The 18,911-nt window shown below is 47.1% G+C and overlaps 1 protein-coding gene across 1 annotated transcript in view; it reads left to right on the top strand.

Annotated features, from left to right (window-relative positions):
* The first annotated feature begins 395 nt into the window (after window positions 1-395).
* LOC139405579 (intermembrane lipid transfer protein VPS13B-like) overlaps window positions 396-18,911 on the top strand; it is a 287,456-nt gene continuing 268,940 nt past the window's right edge. Inside the window, exons 1-3 of the mRNA XM_071147990.1 lie at window positions 396-412; window positions 609-622; window positions 677-780. Coding sequence (XP_071004091.1) covers window positions 396-412; window positions 609-622; window positions 677-780 — 135 coding nt within the window. The remainder of the gene's footprint in view (window positions 413-608; window positions 623-676; window positions 781-18,911) is intronic.

Here is an 18,911-nt window from a genome sequence, read left to right as displayed (position 1 = left end):
TACTACCTGGCACTAGGAACATGGTTACTACCTGACAGTAGGAACATGGTTACCACCTGGCAGTAGGAACATGGTTACTACCTGGCAGTAGGAACATGGTTACCACCAGGCAGTAGGAACATGGTTACTACCTGACAGTAGGAACATGGTTACTACCTGGCAGTAGGAACATGGTTACTACCTGGCAGTAGGAACATGGTAACCACCTGGCAGTAGGAACATGGTTACTACCTGACAGTAGGAACATGGTTACCACCTGGCAGTAGGAACATGGTTACTACCTGGCAGTAGGAACATGGTTACCACCTGGCAGTAGGAACATGGTTACCACCTGGCAGTAGGAACATGGTTACCACCTGGCAGTAGGAACATGGTTACCACCTGGCAGTAGGAACATGGTTACCACCTGGCAGTAGGAACATGGTTACTGCCTGGTAGTAGGAACATGGTTACCTGATTCACAACCTTACTTGGGCCGTGTTCTTGGTCAGCGTTCAGGGCATAGTGGTGAACCTGCTGTTCTGTATGGGTTGTCTGTAGGTGCTGTGTTCCTGGTCAGCGTTCAGGGCATTGTGGTGAACCTGCTGTTCTGTATGTGTTGTCTGTAGGTGCTGTGTTCCTGGTCAGCGTTCAGGGCATTGTGGGTAACCTGCTGTTCTGTATGTGTTGTCTGTAGGTGCTGTGTTCCTGGTCAGCGTCCAGGGCATTGCTGTGAACCTGGATCCAGTCTTCAGTACATGGATCCTCCACCAGCCTCAGAAGAGGAGCAGCAGGCAACAGGTAGAACACACACACACACACACACACACACCCCGTTGGACATTCTGTACCATGAGCTATTTACACAGGACAGACAATCTACACAGGGCAGACAATCTACACAGGGCAGACAATCTACACAGGACAGACAATCTACACAGGACAGACAATCTACACAGGACAGACAATCTACACAGGACAGACAATCTACACAGGACAGATAGAGAGGCTGGTTGGATATTACACAGGTTCAACCTATAGAGGACAGATAGAGAGGCCGGTTGGATAGAGGACAGATAAAGAGGCTGGTTGGATATTACACAGGTTCCGCCTTAGAGAGGCTGGTTGGATATTACACAGGTTCAGCCTTATAGAGGACAGATAGAGAGGCTGGTTGGATAGAGGACAGATAGAGAGGCTGGTTGGATATTACACAGGTTCAGCCTTATAGAGGACAGATAGAGAGGCTGGTTGGACATTACACAGGTTCAGCCTTATAGAGGACAGATAGAGAGGCTGGTTGGATATTACACAGGTTCCGCCTTAGAGAGGACAGATAGAGAGGCTGGTTGGACATTACACAGGTTCAGCCTTATAGAGGACAGATAGAGAGGCTGGTTGGATAGAGGACAGATAGAGAGGCTGGTTGGATATTACACAGGTTCAGCCTTATAGAGGACAGATAGAGAGGCTGGTTGGACATTACGCAGGTTCAGCCTTATAGAGGACAGATAGAGAGGCTGGTTGGACATTACACAGGTTCAGCTTTATAGAGGACAGATAGAGAGGCTGGTTGGATATTGCACAGGTTCAGTCTTATAGAGGACAGATAGACAGGCTGGTTGGACATTACACAGGTTCAGCCTTATACAGGACAGATAGAGAGGCTGGTTGGATAGAGGACAGATAGAGAGGCTGGTTGGATAGAGGACAGATAGAGAGGCTGGTTGGATAGAGGACAGATAGAGAGGCTGGTTGGACATTACACAGGTTCAGCCTTATAGAGGACAGATAGAGAGGCTGGTTGGACATTACACAGGTTCATCCTTATACAGGACAGATAGAGAGGCTGGTTGGATATTACACAGGTTCATCCTTATACAGGACAGATAGAGAGGCTGGTTGGACATTACACAGGTTCATCCTTATACAGGACAGATAGACAGGCTGGTTGGATATTACACAGGTTCAGCTTTATACAGGGCAGATAGACAGGCTGGTTGGATATTACACAGGTTCAGCCTTATAGAGGACAGATAGACAGGCTGGTTGGACATTACACAGGTTCAGCCTTATAGAGGACAGATAGAGAGGCTGGTTGGACATTACACAGGTTCAGCCTTATAGAGGACAGATAGAGAGGCTGGTTGGACATTACACAGGTTCAGCCTTATAGAGGACAGATAGAGAGGCTGGTTGGATATTACAGGTTCAGCGTTATAGAGGACAGATAGACAGGCTGGTTGGACATTACACAGGTTCAGCCTTAGAGAGGACAGATAGAGAGGCTGGTTGGACATTACACAGGTTCAGCCTTATACAGGACAGATAGAGAGGCTGGTTGGACATTACACAGGTTCAGCCTTATAGAGGACAGATAGAGAGGCTGGTTGGATATTACACAGGTTCCGCCTTAGAGAGGACAGATAGAGAGGCTGGTTGGACATTACACAGGTTCAGCCTTATACAGGACAGATAGAGAGGCTGGTTGGATAGAGGACATATAGAGAGGCTGGTTGGATATTACACAGGTTCAGCCTTATAGAGGACAGATAGAGAGGCTGGTTGGACATTACGCAGGTTCAGCCTTATAGAGGACAGATAGAGAGGCTGGTTGGACATTACACAGGTTCAGCCTTATACAGGACAGATAGAGAGGCTGGTTGGATAGAGGACAGATAGAGAGGCTGGTTGGATAGAGGACAGATAGAGAGGCTGGTTGGATAGAGGACAGATAGAGAGGCTGGTTGGACATTACACAGGTTCAGCCTTATAGAGGACAGATAGAGAGGCTGGTTGGACATTACACAGGTTCAGCCTTATAGAGGACAGATAGACAGGCTGGTTGGACATTACACAGGTTCAGCCTTATAGAGGACATATAGAGAGGCTGATTGGATAGAGGACAGATAGAGAGGCTGGTTGGACATTACACAGGTTCAGCCTTATAGAGGACAGATAGAGAGGCTGGTTGGATAGAGGACAGATAGAGAGGCTGGTTGGATATTACACAGGTTCAGCCTTATACAGGACAGATATAGAGGCTGGTTGGACATTACACAGGTTCAGCCTTATACAGGACAGATAGGCAGGCTGGTTGGACATTACACAGGTTCATCCTTATACAGGACAGATAGAGAGGCTGGTTGGACATTACACAGGTTCAGCCTTATACAGGACAGATAGACAGGCTGGTTGGACATTACACAGATTCAGCCTTATACAGGACAGATAGAGAGGCTGGTTGGACATTACACAGGTTCAGCCTTATACAGGACAGATAGACAGGCTGGTTGGACATTACACAGGTTCAGCCTTATAGAGGACAGATAGAGAGGCTGGTTGGACATTACACAGGTTCAGCCTTATACAGGACAGATAGACAGGCTGGTTGGACATTACACAGGTTCAGCCTTATAGAGGACAGATAGACAGGCTGGTTGGACATTACACAGGTTCAGCCTTATACAGGACAGATAGACAGGCTGGTTGGACATTACACAGGTTCAGCCTTATACAGGACAGATAGACAGGCTGGTTGGATAGAGGACATATAGACAGGCTGGTTGGATAGAGGACAGATAGACAGGCTGGTTGGACATTACACAGGTTCAGCCTTATACAGGACAGATAGAGAGGCTGGTTGGACATTACACAGGTTCAGCCTTATACAGGACAGATAGAGAGGCTGGTTGGACATTACACGGGTTCATCCTTATACAGGACAGACAGAGAGGCTGGTTGGACATTACACAGGTTCAGCCTTATAGAGGACATATAGAGAGGCTGGTTGGATAGAGGACAGATAGAGAGGCTGGTTGGTTAGAGGACAGATAGAGAGGCTGGTTGGATATTACACAGGTTCAGCCTTATAGAGGACAGATAGACAGGCTGGTTGGACATTACACAGGTTCAGCCTTATAGAGGACATATAGAGAGGCTGGTTGGATAGAGGACAGATAGAGAGGCTGGTTGGTTAGAGGACAGATAGAGAGGCTGGTTGGACATTACACAGGTTCAGCCTTATAGAGGACAGATAGAGAGGCTGGTTGGATAGAGGACAGATAGAGAGGCTGGTTGGTTAGAGGACAGATAGAGAGGCTGGTTGGATATTACACAGGTTCAGCCTTATACAGGACAGATAGAGAGGCTGGTTGGACATTACACAGGTTCAGCCTTATACAGGACAGATAGACAGGCTGGTTGGACATTACACAGGTTCATCCTTATACAGGACAGATAGAGAGGCTGGTTGGACATTACACAGGTTCAGCCTTATACAGGACAGATAGACAGGCTGGTTGGATATTACACAGGTTCAGCCTTATACAGGACAGATAGAGAGGCTGGTTGGACATTACACAGGTTCAGCCTTATACAGGACAGATAGACAGGCTGGTTGGACATTACACAGGTTCAGCCTTATACAGGACAGATAGACAGGCTGGTTGGACATTACACAGGTTCATCCTTATACAGGACAGATAGAGAGGCTGGTTGGACATTACACAGGTTCAGCCTTATACAGGACAGATAGAGAGGCTGGTTGGACATTACACAGGTTCAGCCTTATACAGGACAGATAGACAGGCTGGTTGGACATTACACAGGTTCAGCCTTATAGAGGACAGATAGAGAGGCTGGTTGGACATTACACAGGTTCAGCCTTATACAGGACAGATAGACAGGCTGGTTGGACATTACACAGGTTCAGCCTTATAGAGGACAGATAGACAGGCTGGTTGGACATTACACAGGTTCAGCCTTATACAGGACAGATAGACAGGCTGGTTGGACATTACACAGGTTCAGCCTTATACAGGACAGATAGACAGGCTGGTTGGATAGAGGACAGATAGACAGGCTGGTTGGATAGAGGACAGATAGACAGGCTGGTTGGACATTACACAGGTTCAGCCTTATACAGGACAGATAGAGAGGCTGGTTGGACATTACACAGGTTCATCCTTATACAGGACAGACAGAGAGGCTGGTTGGACATTACACAGGTTCAGCCTTATAGAGGACATATAGAGAGGCTGGTTGGATAGAGGACAGATAGAGAGGCTGGTTGGTTAGAGGACAGATAGAGAGGCTGGTTGGATATTACACAGGTTCAGCCTTATACAGGACAGATAGAGAGGCTGGTTGGATATTACACAGGTTCCGCCTTAGAGAGGACAGATAGAGAGGCTGGTTGGACATTACACAGGTTCAGCCTTATAGAGGACAGATAGAGAGGCTGGTTGGATAGAGGACAGATAGAGAGGCTGGTTGGATATTACACAGGTTCAGCCTTATAGAGGACAGATAGACAGGCTGGTTGGACATTACACAGGTTCAGCCTTATACAGGACAGATAGAGAGGCTGGTTGGATAGAGGACAGATAGAGAGGCCTGGTTGGATAGAGGACAGATAGAGAGGCTGGTTGGATAGAGGACAGATAGAGAGGCTGGTTGGACATTACACAGGTTCAGCCTTATAGAGGACAGATAGAGAGGCTGGTTGGACATTACACAGGTTCAGCCTTATACAGGACAGATAGACAGGCTGGTTGGACATTACACAGGTTCAGCCTTATAGAGGACAGATAGACAGGCTGGTTGGACATTACACAGGTTCAGCCTTATACAGGACAGATAGACAGGCTGGTTGGACATTACACAGGTTCAGCCTTATACAGGACAGATAGACAGGCTGGTTGGATAGAGGACATATAGACAGGCTGGTTGGATAGAGGACAGATAGACAGGCTGGTTGGACATTACACAGGTTCAGCCTTATACAGGACAGATAGAGAGGCTGGTTGGACATTACACAGGTTCAGCCTTATACAGGACAGATAGAGAGGCTGGTTGGACATTACACGGGTTCATCCTTATACAGGACAGACAGAGAGGCTGGTTGGACATTACACAGGTTCAGCCTTATAGAGGACATATAGAGAGGCTGGTTGGATAGAGGACAGATAGAGAGGCTGGTTGGTTAGAGGACAGATAGAGAGGCTGGTTGGATATTACACAGGTTCAGCCTTATAGAGGACAGATAGACAGGCTGGTTGGACATTACACAGGTTCAGCCTTATAGAGGACATATAGAGAGGCTGGTTGGATAGAGGACAGATAGAGAGGCTGGTTGGTTAGAGGACAGATAGAGAGGCTGGTTGGACATTACACAGGTTCAGCCTTATAGAGGACAGATAGAGAGGCTGGTTGGATAGAGGACAGATAGAGAGGCTGGTTGGTTAGAGGACAGATAGAGAGGCTGGTTGGATATTACACAGGTTCAGCCTTATACAGGACAGATAGAGAGGCTGGTTGGACATTACACAGGTTCAGCCTTATACAGGACAGATAGACAGGCTGGTTGGACATTACACAGGTTCATCCTTATACAGGACAGATAGAGAGGCTGGTTGGACATTACACAGGTTCAGCCTTATACAGGACAGATAGACAGGCTGGTTGGACATTACACAGGTTCAGCCTTATACAGGACAGATAGACAGGCTGGTTGGATATTACACAGGTTCAGCCTTATACAGGACAGATAGAGAGGCTGGTTGGACATTACACAGGTTCAGCCTTATACAGGACAGATAGACAGGCTGGTTGGACATTACACAGGTTCAGCCTTATACAGGACAGATAGACAGGCTGGTTGGACATTACACAGGTTCATCCTTATACAGGACAGATAGAGAGGCTGGTTGGACATTACACAGGTTCAGCCTTATACAGGACAGATAGAGAGGCTGGTTGGACATTACACAGGTTCAGCCTTATACAGGACAGATAGACAGGCTGGTTGGACATTACACAGGTTCAGCCTTATAGAGGACAGATAGAGAGGCTGGTTGGACATTACACAGGTTCAGCCTTATACAGGACAGATAGACAGGCTGGTTGGACATTACACAGGTTCAGCCTTATAGAGGACAGATAGACAGGCTGGTTGGACATTACACAGGTTCAGCCTTATACAGGACAGATAGACAGGCTGGTTGGACATTACACAGGTTCAGCCTTATACAGGACAGATAGACAGGCTGGTTGGATAGAGGACAGATAGACAGGCTGGTTGGATAGAGGACAGATAGACAGGCTGGTTGGACATTACACAGGTTCAGCCTTATACAGGACAGATAGAGAGGCTGGTTGGACATTACACAGGTTCATCCTTATACAGGACAGACAGAGAGGCTGGTTGGACATTACACAGGTTCAGCCTTATAGAGGACATATAGAGAGGCTGGTTGGATAGAGGACAGATAGAGAGGCTGGTTGGTTAGAGGACAGATAGAGAGGCTGGTTGGATATTACACAGGTTCAGCCTTATACAGGACAGATAGAGAGGCTGGTTGGATATTACACAGGTTCCGCCTTAGAGAGGACAGATAGAGAGGCTGGTTGGACATTACACAGGTTCAGCCTTATAGAGGACAGATAGAGAGGCTGGTTGGATAGAGGACAGATAGAGAGGCTGGTTGGATATTACACAGGTTCAGCCTTATAGAGGACAGATAGAGAGGCTGGTTGGACATTACGCAGGTTCAGCTTTATAGAGGACAGATAGAGAGGCTAGTTGGATATTGCACAGGTTCAGTCTTATAGAGGACAGATAGACAGGCTGGTTGGACATTACACAGGTTCAGCCTTATACAGGACAGATAGAGAGGCTGGTTGGATAGAGGACAGATAGAGAGGCCTGGTTGGATAGAGGACAGATAGAGAGGCTGGTTGGATAGAGGACAGATAGAGAGGCTGGTTGGACATTACACAGGTTCAGCCTTATAGAGGACAGATAGAGAGGCTGGTTGGACATTACACAGGTTCATCCTTATACAGGACAGATAGAGAGGCTGGTTGGATATTACACAGGTTCATCCTTATACAGGACAGATAGAGAGGCTGGTTGGACATTACACAGGTTCATCCTTATACAGGACAGATAGACAGGCTGGTTGGATATTACACAGGTTCAGCCTTATACAGGGCAGATAGACAGGCTGGTTGGATATTACACAGGTTCAGCCTTATAGAGGACAGATAGAGAGGCTGGTTGGACATTACACAGGTTCAGCCTTATAGAGGACAGATAGAGAGGCTGGTTGGACATTACACAGGTTCAGCCTTATAGAGGACAGATAGAGAGGCTGGTTGGATATTACAGGTTCAGCCTTATAGAGGACAGATAGACAGGCTGGTTGGACATTACACAGGTTCAGCCTTATAGAGGACAGATAGAGAGGCTGGTTGGACATTACACAGGTTCAGCCTTATAGAGGACAGATAGAGAGGCTGGTTGGATATTACACAGGTTCCGCCTTAGAGAGGACAGATAGAGAGGCTGGTTGGACATTACACAGGTTCAGCCTTATACAGGACAGATAGAGAGGCTGGTTGGACATTACACAGGTTCAGCCTTATAGAGGACAGATAGAGAGGCTGGTTGGATATTACACAGGTTCCGCCTTAGAGAGGACAGATAGAGAGGCTGGTTGGACATTACACAGGTTCAGCCTTATACAGGACAGATAGAGAGGCTGGTTGGATAGAGGACAGATAGAGAGGCTGGTTGGATATTACACAGGTTCAGCCTTATAGAGGACAGATAGAGAGGCTGGTTGGACATTACGCAGGTTCAGCCTTATAGAGGACAGATAGAGAGGCTGGTTGGACATTACACAGGTTCAGCCTTATACAGGACAGATAGAGAGGCTGGTTGGATAGAGGACAGATAGAGAGGCTGGTTGGATAGAGGACAGATAGAGAGGCTGGTTGGATAGAGGACAGATAGAGAGGCTGGTTGGACATTACACAGGTTCAGCCTTATAGAGGACAGATAGAGAGGCTGGTTGGACATTACACAGGTTCAGCCTTATAGAGGACAGATAGACAGGCTGGTTGGACATTACACAGGTTCAGCCTTATAGAGGACATATAGAGAGGCTGGTTGGATAGAGGACAGATAGAGAGGCTGGTTGGACATTACACAGGTTCAGCCTTATAGAGGACAGATAGAGAGGCTGGTTGGATAGAGGACAGATAGAGAGGCTGGTTGGATATTACACAGGTTCAGCCTTATACAGGACAGATAGAGAGGCTGGTTGGACATTACACAGGTTCAGCCTTATACAGGACAGATAGACAGGCTGGTTGGACATTACACAGGTTCATCCTTATACAGGACAGATAGAGAGGCTGGTTGGACATTACACAGGTTCAGCCTTATACAGGACAGATAGACAGGCTGGTTGGACATTACACAGATTCAGCCTTATACAGGACAGATAGAGAGGCTGGTTGGACATTACACAGGTTCAGCCTTATACAGGACAGATAGACAGGCTGGTTGGACATTACACAGGTTCAGCCTTATAGAGGACAGATAGAGAGGCTGGTTGGACATTACACAGGTTCAGCCTTATACAGGACAGATAGACAGGCTGGTTGGACATTACACAGGTTCATCCTTATAGAGGACAGATAGACAGGCTGGTTGGACATTACACAGGTTCAGCCTTATACAGGACAGATAGACAGGCTGGTTGGACATTACACAGGTTCAGCCTTATACAGGACAGATAGACAGGCTGGTTGGATAGAGGACAGATAGACAGGCTGGTTGGATAGAGGACAGATAGACAGGCTGGTTGGACATTACACAGGTTCAGCCTTATACAGGACAGATAGAGAGGCTGGTTGGACATTACACAGGTTCATCCTTATACAGGACAGACAGAGAGGCTGGTTGGACATTACACAGGTTCAGCCTTATAGAGGACATATAGAGAGGCTGGTTGGATAGAGGACAGATAGAGAGGCTGGTTGGTTAGAGGACAGATAGAGAGGCTGGTTGGATATTACACAGGTTCAGCCTTATAGAGGACAGATAGACAGGCTGGTTGGACATTACACAGGTTCAGCCTTATAGAGGACATATAGAGAGGCTGGTTGGATAGAGGACAGATAGAGAGGCTGGTTGGTTAGAGGACAGATAGAGAGGCTGGTTGGACATTACACAGGTTCAGCCTTATAGAGGACAGATAGAGAGGCTGGTTGGATAGAGGACAGATAGAGAGGCTGGTTGGTTAGAGGACAGATAGAGAGGCTGGTTGGATATTACACAGGTTCAGCCTTATACAGGACAGATAGAGAGGCTGGTTGGACATTACACAGGTTCAGCCTTATACAGGACAGATAGACAGGCTGGTTGGACATTACACAGGTTCATCCTTATACAGGACAGATAGAGAGGCTGGTTGGACATTACACAGGTTCAGCCTTATACAGGACAGATAGACAGGCTGGTTGGACATTACACAGGTTCAGCCTTATACAGGACAGATAGACAGGCTGGTTGGATATTACACAGGTTCAGCCTTATACAGTACAGATAGAGAGGCTGGTTGGACATTACACAGGTTCAGCCTTATACAGGACAGATAGACAGGTTGGTTGGACATTACACAGGTTCAGCCTTATACAGGACAGATAGACAGGCTGGTTGGACATTACACAGGTTCATCCTTATACAGGACAGATAGAGAGGCTGGTTGGACATTACACAGGTTCAGCCTTATACAGGACAGATAGAGAGGCTGGTTGGACATTACACAGGTTCAGCCTTATACAGGACAGATAGACAGGCTGGTTGGACATTACACAGGTTCAGCCTTATAGAGGACAGATAGAGAGGCTGGTTGGACATTACACAGGTTCAGCCTTATACAGGACAGATAGACAGGCTGGTTGGACATTACACAGGTTCAGCATTATAGAGGACAGATAGACAGGCTGGTTGGACATTACACAGGTTCAGCCTTATACAGGACAGATAGACAGGCTGGTTGGACATAACACAGGTTCAGCCTTATACAGGACAGATAGACAGGCTGGTTGGATAGAGGACAGATAGACAGGCTGGTTGGATAGAGGACAGATAGACAGGCTGGTTGGACATTACACAGGTTCAGCCTTATACAGGACAGATAGAGAGGCTGGTTGGACATTACACAGGTTCATCCTTATACAGGACAGACAGAGAGGCTGGTTGGACATTACACAGGTTCAGCCTTATAGAGGACATATAGAGAGGCTGGTTGGATAGAGGACAGATAGAGAGGCTGGTTGGTTAGAGGACAGATAGAGAGGCTGGTTGGATATTACACAGGTTCAGCCTTATACAGGACAGATAGAGAGGCTGGTTGGACATTACACAGGTTCAGCCTTATACAGGACAGATAGACAGGCTGGTTGGACATTACACAGGTTCATCCTTATACAGGACAGATAGAGAGGCTGGTTGGACATTACACAGGTTCAGCCTTATACAGGACAGATAGACAGGCTGGTTGGACATTACACAGGTTCAGCCTTATACAGGACAGATAGACAGGCTGGTTGGATATTACACAGGTTCAGCCTTATACAGGACAGATAGAGAGGCTGGTTGGACATTACACAGGTTCAGCCTTATACAGGACAGATAGACAGGCTGGTTGGACATTACACAGGTTCAGCCTTATACAGGACAGATAGACAGGCTGGTTGGACATTACACAGGTTCATCCTTATACAGGACAGATAGACAGGCTGGTTGGACATTACACAGGTTCAGCCTTATACAGGACAGATAGACAGGCTGGTTGGACATTACACAGGTTCAGCCTTATAGAGGACAGACAGACAGGCTGGTTGGACATTACACAGGTTCAGCCTTATAGAGGACAAATAGAGAGGCTGGTTGGATAGAGGACAGATAGAGAGGCTGGTTGGTTAGAGGACAGATAGAGAGGCTGGTTGGATATTACACAGGTTCAGCCTTATACAGGACAGATAGAGAGGCTGGTTGGACATTACACAGGTTCAGCCTTATACAGGACAGATAGACAGGCTGGTTGGACATTACACAGGTTCATCCTTATACAGGACAGATAGAGAGGCTGGTTGGACATTACACAGGTTCAGCCTTATACAGGACAGATAGACAGGCTGGTTGGACATTACACAGGTTCAGCCTTATACAGGACAGATAGACAGGCTGGTTGGATATTACACAGGTTCAGCCTTATACAGGACAGATAGAGAGGCTGGTTGGACATTACACAGGTTCAGCCTTATACAGGACAGATAGACAGGCTGGTTGGACATTACACAGGTTCAGCCTTATACAGGACAGATAGACAGGCTGGTTGGACATTACACAGGTTCATCCTTATACAGGACAGATAGACAGGCTGGTTGGACATTACACAGGTTCAGCCTTATACAGGACAGATAGACAGGCTGGTTGGACATTACACAGGTTCAGCCTTATAGAGGACAGACAGACAGGCTGGTTGGACATTACACAGGTTCAGCCTTATAGAGGACAGATAGACAGGCTGGTTGGACATTACACAGGTTCAGCCTTATACAGGACAGATAGACAGGCTGGTTGGACATTACACAGGTTCATCCTTATACAGGACAGATAGACAGGCTGGTTGGACATTACACAGGTTCAGCCTTATACAGGACAGATAGACAGGCTGGTTGGACATTACACAGGTTCAGCCTTATAGAGGACAGATAGAGAGGCTGGTTGGACATTACACAGGTTCAGCCTTATACAGGACAGATAGAGAGGCTGGTTGGACATTACACAGGTTCAGCCTTATACAGGACAGATAGAGAGGCTGGTTGGACATTACACAGGTTCAGCCTTATACAGGACAGATAGAGAGGCTGGTTGGACATTACACAGGTTCAGCCTTATACAGGACAGATAGAGAGGCTGGTTGGACATTACACAGGTTCAGCCTTATAGAGGACAGATAGACAGGCTGGTTGGACATTACACAGGTTCAGCCTTATACAGGACAGATAGACAGGCTGGTTGGACATTACACAGGTTCATCCTTATACAGGACAGATAGACAGGCTGGTTGGACATTACACAGGTTCAGCCTTATACAGGACAGATAGACAGGCTGGTTGGACATTACACAGGTTCAGCCTTATAGAGGACAGATAGAGAGGCTGGTTGGACATTACACAGGTTCAGCCTTATACAGGACAGATAGACAGGCTGGTTGGACATTACACAGGTTCAGCCTTATACAGGACAGATAGAGAGGCTGGTTGGACATTACACAGGTTCAGCCTTATAGAGGACAGATAGAGAGGCTGGTTGGACATTACACAGGTTCAGCCTTATACAGGACAGATAGAGAGGCTGGTTGGACATTACACAGGTTCAGCCTTCTAGAGGACAGATAGAGAGGCTGGTTGGATAGAGGACAGATAGAGAGGCTGGTTGGATATTACACAGGTTCAGCCTTATAGAGGACAGATAGAGAGGCTGGTTGGACATTACACAGGTTCAGCCTTATACAGGACAGATAGAGAGGCTGGTTGGACATTACACAGGTTCAGCCTTATACAGGACAGATAGAGAGGCTGGTTGGACATTACACAGGTTCAGCCTTATACAGGACAGATAGACAGGCTGGTTGGACATTACACAGGTTCAGCCTTATACAGGACAGATAGACAGGCTGGTTGGACATTACACAGGTTCAGCCTTATAGAGGACAGATAGAGAGGCTGGTTGGACATTACACAGGTTCAGCCTTATACAGGACAGATAGACAGGCTGGTTGGACATTACACAGGTTCAGCCTTATACAGGACAGATAGAGAGGCTGGTTGGACATTACACAGGTTCATCCTTATAGAGGACAGATAGACAGGCTGGTTGGACATTACACAGGTTCAGCCTTATAGAGGACAGACAGAGAGGCTGGTTGGACATTACACAGGTTCAGCCTTATACAGGACAGATAGACAGGCTGGTTGGACATTACACAGGTTCAGCCTTATACAGGACAGACAGAGAGGCTGGTTGGACATTACACAGGTTCAGCCTTATACAGGACAGACAGAGAGGCTGGTTGGACATTACACAGGTTCAGCCTTATAGAGGACAGACAGAGAGGCTGGTTGGACATTACACAGGTTCAGCCTTATACAGGACAGATAGACAGGCTGGTTGGACATTACACAGGTTCATCCTTATACAGGACAGATAGAGAGGCTGGTTGGACATTACACAGGTTCAGCCTTATACAGGACAGATAGAGAGGCTGGTTGGACATTACACAGGTTCAGCCTTATACAGGACAGATAGACAGGCTGGTTGGACATTACACAGGTTCAGCCTTATAGAGGACAGATAGAGAGGCTGGTTGGACATTACACAGGTTCAGCCTTATACAGGACAGATAGACAGGCTGGTTGGACATTACACAGGTTCAGCCTTATAGAGGACAGATAGACAGGCTGGTTGGACATTACACAGGTTCAGCCTTATACAGGACAGATAGACAGGCTGGTTGGACATTACACAGGTTCAGCCTTATACAGGACAGATAGACAGGCTGGTTGGATAGAGGACAGATAGACAGGCTGGTTGGATAGAGGACAGATAGACAGGCTGGTTGGACATTACACAGGTTCAGCCTTATACAGGACAGATAGAGAGGCTGGTTGGACATTACACAGGTTCATCCTTATACAGGACAGACAGAGAGGCTGGTTGGACATTACACAGGTTCAGCCTTATAGAGGACATATAGAGAGGCTGGTTGGATAGAGGACAGATAGAGAGGCTGGTTGGTTAGAGGACAGATAGAGAGGCTGGTTGGATATTACACAGGTTCAGCCTTATACAGGACAGATAGAGAGGCTGGTTGGATATTACACAGGTTCCGCCTTAGAGAGGACAGATAGAGAGGCTGGTTGGACATTACACAGGTTCAGCCTTATAGAGGACAGATAGAGAGGCTGGTTGGATAGAGGACAGATAGAGAGGCTGGTTGGATATTACACAGGTTCAGCCTTATAGAGGACAGATAGAGAGGCTGGTTGGACATTACGCAGGTTCAGCTTTATAGAGGACAGATAGAGAGGCTAGTTGGATATTGCACAGGTTCAGTCTTATAGAGGACAGATAGACAGGCTGGTTGGACATTACACAGGTTCAGCCTTATACAGGACAGATAGAGAGGCTGGTTGGATAGAGGACAGATAGAGAGGCCTGGTTGGATAGAGGACAGATAGAGAGGCTGGTTGGATAGAGAGGCTGGTTGGACATTACACAGGTTCAGCCTTATAGAGGACAGATAGAGAGGCTGGTTGGACATTACACAGGTTCATCCTTATACAGGACAGATAGAGAGGCTGGTTGGATATTACACAGGTTCATCCTTATACAGGACAGATAGAGAGGCTGGTTGGACATTACACAGGTTCATCCTTATACAGGACAGATAGACAGGCTGGTTGGATATTACACAGGTTCAGCCTTATACAGGGCAGATAGACAGGCTGGTTGGATATTACACAGGTTCAGCCTTATAGAGGACAGATAGAGAGGCTGGTTGGACATTACACAGGTTCAGCCTTATAGAGGACAGATAGAGAGGCTGGTTGGACATTACACAGGTTCAGCCTTATAGAGGACAGATAGAGAGGCTGGTTGGATATTACAGGTTCAGCCTTATAGAGGACAGATAGACAGGCTGGTTGGACATTACACAGGTTCAGCCTTATAGAGGACAGATAGAGAGGCTGGTTGGACATTACACAGGTTCAGCCTTATAGAGGACAGATAGAGAGGCTGGTTGGATATTACACAGGTTCCGCCTTAGAGAGGACAGATAGAGAGGCTGGTTGGACATTACACAGGTTCAGCCTTATACAGGACAGATAGAGAGGCTGGTTGGACATTACACAGGTTCAGCCTTATAGAGGACAGATAGAGAGGCTGGTTGGATATTACACAGGTTCCGCCTTAGAGAGGACAGATAGAGAGGCTGGTTGGACATTACACAGGTTCAGCCTTATACAGGACAGATAGAGAGGCTGGTTGGATAGAGGACAGATAGAGAGGCTGGTTGGATATTACACAGGTTCAGCCTTATAGAGGACAGATAGAGAGGCTGGTTGGATAGAGGACAGATAGAGAGGCCTGGTTGGATAGAGGACAGATAGAGAGGCTGGTTGGATAGAGAGGCTGGTTGGACATTACACAGGTTCAGCCTTATAGAGGACAGATAGAGAGGCTGGTTGGACATTACACAGGTTCATCCTTATACAGGACAGATAGAGAGGCTGGTTGGATATTACACAGGTTCATCCTTATACAGGACAGATAGAGAGGCTGGTTGGACATTACACAGGTTCATCCTTATACAGGACAGATAGACAGGCTGGTTGGATATTACACAGGTTCAGCCTTATACAGGGCAGATAGACAGGCTGGTTGGATATTACACAGGTTCAGCCTTATAGAGGACAGATAGAGAGGCTGGTTGGACATTACACAGGTTCAGCCTTATAGAGGACAGATAGAGAGGCTGGTTGGACATTACACAGGTTCAGCCTTATAGAGGACAGATAGAGAGGCTGGTTGGATATTACAGGTTCAGCCTTATAGAGGACAGATAGACAGGCTGGTTGGACATTACACAGGTTCAGCCTTATAGAGGACAGATAGAGAGGCTGGTTGGACATTACACAGGTTCAGCCTTATAGAGGACAGATAGAGAGGCTGGTTGGATATTACACAGGTTCCGCCTTAGAGAGGACAGATAGAGAGGCTGGTTGGACATTACACAGGTTCAGCCTTATACAGGACAGATAGAGAGGCTGGTTGGACATTACACAGGTTCAGCCTTATAGAGGACAGATAGAGAGGCTGGTTGGATATTACACAGGTTCCGCCTTAGAGAGGACAGATAGAGAGGCTGGTTGGACATTACACAGGTTCAGCCTTATACAGGACAGATAGAGAGGCTGGTTGGATAGAGGACAGATAGAGAGGCTGGTTGGATAGAGGACAGATAGAGAGGCTGGTTGGACATTACACAGGTTCAGCCTTATAGAGGACAGATAGAGAGGCTGGTTGGACATTACACAGGTTCAGCCTTATAGAGGACAGATAGACAGGCTGGTTGGACATTACACAGGTTCAGCCTTATAGAGGACAGATAGAGAGGCTGGTTGGACATTACGCAGGTTCAGCCTTATAGAGGACAGATAGAGAGGCTGGTTGGACATTACACAGGTTCAGCCTTATACAGGACAGATAGAGAGGCTGGTTGGATAGAGGACAGATAGAGAGGCTGGTTGGATAGAGGACAGATAGAGAGGCTGGTTGGATAGAGGACAGATAGAGAGGCTGGTTGGACATTACACAGGTTCAGCCTTATAGAGGACAGATAGAGAGGCTGGTTGGACATTACACAGGTTCAGCCTTATAGAGGACAGATAGACAGGCTGGTTGGACATTACACAGGTTCAGCCTTATAGAGGACATATAGAGAGGCTGGTTGGATAGAGGACAGATAGAGAGGCTGGTTGGACATTACACAGGTTCAGCCTTATAGAGGACAGATAGAGAGGCTGGTTGGATAGAGGACAGATAGAGAGGCTGGTTGGATATTACACAGGTTCAGCCTTATACAGGACAGATAGAGAGGCTGGTTGGACATTACACAGGTTCAGCCTTATACAGGACAGATAGACAGGCTGGTTGGACATTACACAGGTTCATCCTTATACAGGACAGATAGAGAGGCTGGTTGGACATTACACAGGTTCAGCCTTATACAGGACAGATAGACAGGCTGGTTGGACATTACACAGATTCAGCCTTATACAGGACAGATAGAGAGGCTGGTTGGACATTACACAGGTTCAGCCTTATACAGGACAGATAGACAGGCTGGTTGGACATTACACAGGTTCAGCCTTATAGAGGACAGATAGAGAGGCTGGTTGGACATTACACAGGTTCAGCCTTATACAGGACAGATAGACAGGCTGGTTGGACATTACACAGGTTCATCCTTATAGAGGACAGATAGACAGGCTGGTTGGACATTACACAGGTTCAGCCTTATACAGGACAGATAGACAGGCTGGTTGGACATTACACAGGTTCAGCCTTATACAGGACAGATAGACAGGCTGGTTGGATAGAGGACAGATAGACAGGCTGGTTGGATAGAGGACAGATAGACAGGCTGGTTGGACATTACACAGGTTCAGCCTTATACAGGACAGATAGAGAGGCTGGTTGGACATTACACAGGTTCATCCTTATACAGGACAGACAGAGAGGCTGGTTGGACATTACACAGGTTCAGCCTTATAGAGGACATATAGAGAGGCTGGTTGGATAGAGGACAGATAGAGAGGCTGGTTGGTTAGAGGACAGATAGAGAGGCTGGTTGGATATTACACAGGTTCAGCCTTATAGAGGACAGATAGACAGGCTGGTTGGACATTACACAGGTTCAGCCTTATAGAGGACATATAGAGAGGCTGGTTGGATAGAGGACAGATAGAGAGGCTGGTTGGTTAGAGGACAGATAGAGAGGCTGGTTGGACATTACACAGGTTCAGCCTTATAGAGGACAGATAGAGAGGCTGGTTGGATAGAGGACAGATAGAGAGGCTGGTTGGTTAGAGGACAGATAGAGAGGCTGGTTGGATATTACACAGGTTCAGCCTTATACAGGACAGATAGAGAGGCTGGTTGGACATTACACAGGTTCAGCCTTATACAGGACAGATAGACAGGCTGGTTGGACATTACACAGGTTCATCCTTATACAGGACAGATAGAGAGGCTGGTTGGACATTACACAGGTTCAGCCTTATACAGGACAGATAGACAGGCTGGTTGGACATTACACAGGTTCAGCCTTATACAGGACAGATAGACAGGCTGGTTGGACATTACACAGGTTCATCCTTATACAGGACAGATAGAGAGGCTGGTTGGACATTACACAGGTTCAGCCTTATACAGGACAGATAGACAGGTTGGTTGGACATTACACAGGTTCAGCCTTATACAGGACAGATAGACAGGC

The sequence above is a fragment of the Oncorhynchus clarkii genome, chromosome 3 (genome assembly GCF_045791955.1).
Source record: "Oncorhynchus clarkii lewisi isolate Uvic-CL-2024 chromosome 3, UVic_Ocla_1.0, whole genome shotgun sequence".
NCBI classification, from domain to species: Eukaryota; Metazoa; Chordata; class Actinopteri; order Salmoniformes; family Salmonidae; genus Oncorhynchus; species Oncorhynchus clarkii.
Note: the sequence above shows the minus strand (reverse complement) of the source record. Positions and strands in the feature narration are given on the sequence as shown.